We start from the raw sequence: 3474 nt of genomic DNA, 5'->3' as shown, positions 1-3474 counted from the left end.
TCGAGGCGTTTGTAGCCGGATAAGAGATGATGGTACAGACGGCTTCAACGACAAGTTTATACACTCCGGTGGGAACACAATATATTGGATCAGGCTATGTCGACGCGCGCTTGCGCCGTGACCTTGCGTTGAGACTTGGATTTGGGGATGAGAATCCAGAGTTCAACCTTGTGTTGGACTCGCCATCATCGGCACACGTGTGGGGATTTCATCTTGAAGGGGTTGCCTAGGAGTTGTGTATTTTTTGTATTGATATCGTCTTGTAATATAGGGTTAGTGGTTATTTGGTGGAGTTACTGTCACAAGGCATGCGGCCTTCGTCTTTTCGCTTTATTTCCAGGTCGAAGTTATTCGGCTATTGAATTTTGCATTCTTAATAATATATGACTGTGTGCATCATCTTGATGCACAGGCCGGATTATCCTCCTTCCAAAAGAAAAAGAAAAATCAGAACCGCACTAAAAACATGTACTCCAATGACTGTTGTACATGTGGCTTTCTCTGGTTGGGTAGGTCTTGCACGTATGCCCACCAAAAGCATTTCCCGCTAGCTTCCTCGTGAGAAAGGCGTTGCACGTACGCACGGCCGGACTCGGTAGCTACGTGAAGAAACCATTGGGCGATCGATCCACCAGACGAACAATCATCAAGCAAAGCATGCCGAATAATGAATCGATCATCATTCCCAACAAAACCCCCATATCCAATTGTGGATTCACACTAGCTTGCAGGCAGCACTCATGAGATGAGCGCATACAACCAAGCGGTACAGCAAGGCAGCATGGCTGTACGTGCGCATCAGTGTGCTGTGGCATTATTGAGCTTCCCCCCAACGTGGATCGATCCATCGGTCGACCGAGGAGAAAAATATATAAAATCAACTACTCCCTCCGTTCCAAATTACTCGTCGTGAGTAGAAGGCAACTAGTTTCTAGCTTAGAAAAAATTCATGGAACATGGCCATGGGGCTAGCTAGCTAGCTCCTTCCTTATGCACTGATTAGTATTGGATGCGTAAGCGTGAGTATTAGTACTCGGTCGTTAAGGATCTAGATGTACATAAGGCCGGCCAGGACGACAAGCACACACACATGCATGAGTGATGCTGATCATCAGTGGCCCTCGCTAGATTTAATACTGCTGGCACCTCTCTCACCAAACTGTGACCATTATTCTTCTTGGCCTCCTCGTCGATCCTATCTTCTCTTTATATGCGTCTCCGGTCGTCACATCACGCCACCATAGAAGAGAGAGATATCTACACAGAGAAGAGCGAAAGGGAGAGGAAGGTGGCTAGGCGCCTAGCTAGCTACGCGGGCAGCAACCCTGAGCTGATCGAATGGGGAACAGCCTGAGGTGCTGCCTGGCGTGCGTGCTGCCGTGCGGCGCGCTGGACCTGGTCCGGATCGTGCACCTCAGCGGCCGCGTCGACGAGTACGGCCGCGCCGTGCTCGCCGGGGAGGTCCTGGCGGCGCACCCGAACCACGTGCTCAGCAGGCCCTGCGGGTCCAGGCAGCAGGGCGGGCCGCGGATCGTCATCATCGTGTCGCCCGAGGCCGAGCTGGAACGCGGCGAGATCTACTTCCTCCTCCCGGCCGCCTCCGTGCCCGCCGACGCCAAGAAGAAGACCAAGACCAAGCGCGAGCCGAGCCCCGGCGCCGCCGCCGTCGAGGAGGGCCGGCGACACCATCGCCACCACGTCCGGAGCAAGTCGGAAGGCAGCGCGGCCACGGCCGCCGTCGAAGGTCGCCACCTGCAGCAGCAGCAGCACCGGAGGCGCATGAGCACCGGCAGCCACGCCACGTCGTGGCATCCGCACCTGGCGCGCATCGCCGAGGACCCCTGATCGAGCTCTGGCTCCCGGTCGTGCCGGTATTGTCCTTTCTGCATGGATGGTCTCGTTTTCCTGTCTGATCGCGTGGTAAATATTCTTGTTGCATGTCTCACATTTATTATTGTCTTTGTTAATCTACCCCCAAGTGTACATTGGATTCAAGTGTCGCGTGTGTGAACAGAACAATGCTGTGACCGTGGCATATGTTTCTTTTTGAGTTTTGAACTTCGTGATTTGTGCTTTGTGACACTTCTGTTGTAATTGCAAGCAATGGGCCAAAAGACCCAAACCAATTTTTTTTTTGCAACCAAGACCGAAGAACCCCTTAACTTTGATGCCAGTGTACGTCACCAGTCTATTAAGATGCACTAAGAAGAACATACGAAGACGAGTATAAGAAATGAGATTGTACGTCACCAGTCTACCTCCGTTGAAATACACAAAGGCCCCATTTTTATTTTTATTTTGAAAAAGAGAATGACCTCCGGCCTCTGCATCTGGACGATGCATACAATCATTTTATTAATTATTCACAAAGACCTTACAAAGGCCCCATGAAAGTATCAAAAGAGCATAAACATCTACGGTCTCTTTCTGTGATTGCAAGGGTCGCCAACCGCTGTTAAGCTCTGCCATCGTTGAAGTAACCGTTGTAGAAGAGCAACATAGTCGACTGTCATCCAAGGAATAGAGAGGGGGGGGGGGGGCTCATCCATAGGCTTTACGAGCTCTAGTAGCCACCCACCTCTAAATACGGGATGCAAGTCATCGAAAGAATGGTCGGGGGACACGCCCCATACTTATGTGTCCCTAGATCTAAGGCCACCGTTGGCTCGTCGAGGAAGATGCCCAGATATGCTCGTCACACACTAGAAAACACTATAGTTGCCCCTTCCAAACTTATTTGAAGGGCCAGCGCTACCACTAAACATAACTGAAGTATCGAACTGTCACCGACTCCTAAACAATTCATTAGATCTAATGAAAGATCGGCGGACTGCCACCCACCACACGCTTCTCAGCCAAAAATGGAGTGAGGATCGTTGGAGTGGCGATGGAGTGGTGAGGACATATTCCGCCCCATGAAAACCGTCACGCCTCGCCAAGACAACCTAACCTATCAAAAAGCAGGGCCTGATACGTCCTAAACGTATGTACTTTTTGAACTATTCTACTTAGATTTTATCCTCTAAACTTACTCTAATGAATAAAAACTAATAGTTGTTTCCAGTAGAATTGTGTTGGGGTTATCATTTGTGCAGAAAAAACTCTTCGTTCGAAAAATTGAGAAAATCCAAGCAAGGTTTTGAACAAAAGAGGACATAGGCCAGAAGATGGGAACCAAGGGTCCCGTAACTCCCAAGTGGCCAACCCAAGAGCCCTAAGGTTGGCGCGCCCCGTAAAACATTTCCCTGGTTCCGGTGCCCTAGTCCCCTAGTCCATAAAGACCCAAGTATCACATATTTTTTTTACTCGAGCGGAGGCCACCGCCATTGCTGATCTTCGCACTGGAGGGTTGTTGGGAGGAAGATCATGCCTCCGGAAGGGGGTGGGTTACTATCAACTCCTTATCCATCATCGCCATCATGATCTCCCCATCCATGTGCAAGTAATCAGCTGTAGGCACATGGGATGGATGAG

At 50.3% G+C, this 3474-nt stretch overlaps 1 protein-coding gene across 1 annotated transcript; it reads left to right on the top strand.

Moving 5' to 3' along the window:
* Nucleotides 1-809: 809 nt before the first annotated feature.
* Nucleotides 810-2128, top strand: LOC123074084 (uncharacterized). The gene has a single exon (XM_044497028.1). It carries the CDS (start codon nucleotides 1339-1341, stop codon nucleotides 1843-1845), a length of 507 nt encoding a protein of 168 aa, XP_044352963.1. The 5' UTR covers nucleotides 810-1338; the 3' UTR covers nucleotides 1846-2128.
* The last annotated feature ends 1346 nt before the right edge of the window (nucleotides 2129-3474 follow it).

Source organism: Triticum aestivum, chromosome 3D (genome assembly GCF_018294505.1).
Source record: "Triticum aestivum cultivar Chinese Spring chromosome 3D, IWGSC CS RefSeq v2.1, whole genome shotgun sequence".
Lineage (NCBI taxonomy): Eukaryota > Viridiplantae > Streptophyta > Magnoliopsida > Poales > Poaceae > Triticum > Triticum aestivum.
Note: the sequence above shows the minus strand (reverse complement) of the source record. Positions and strands in the feature narration are given on the sequence as shown.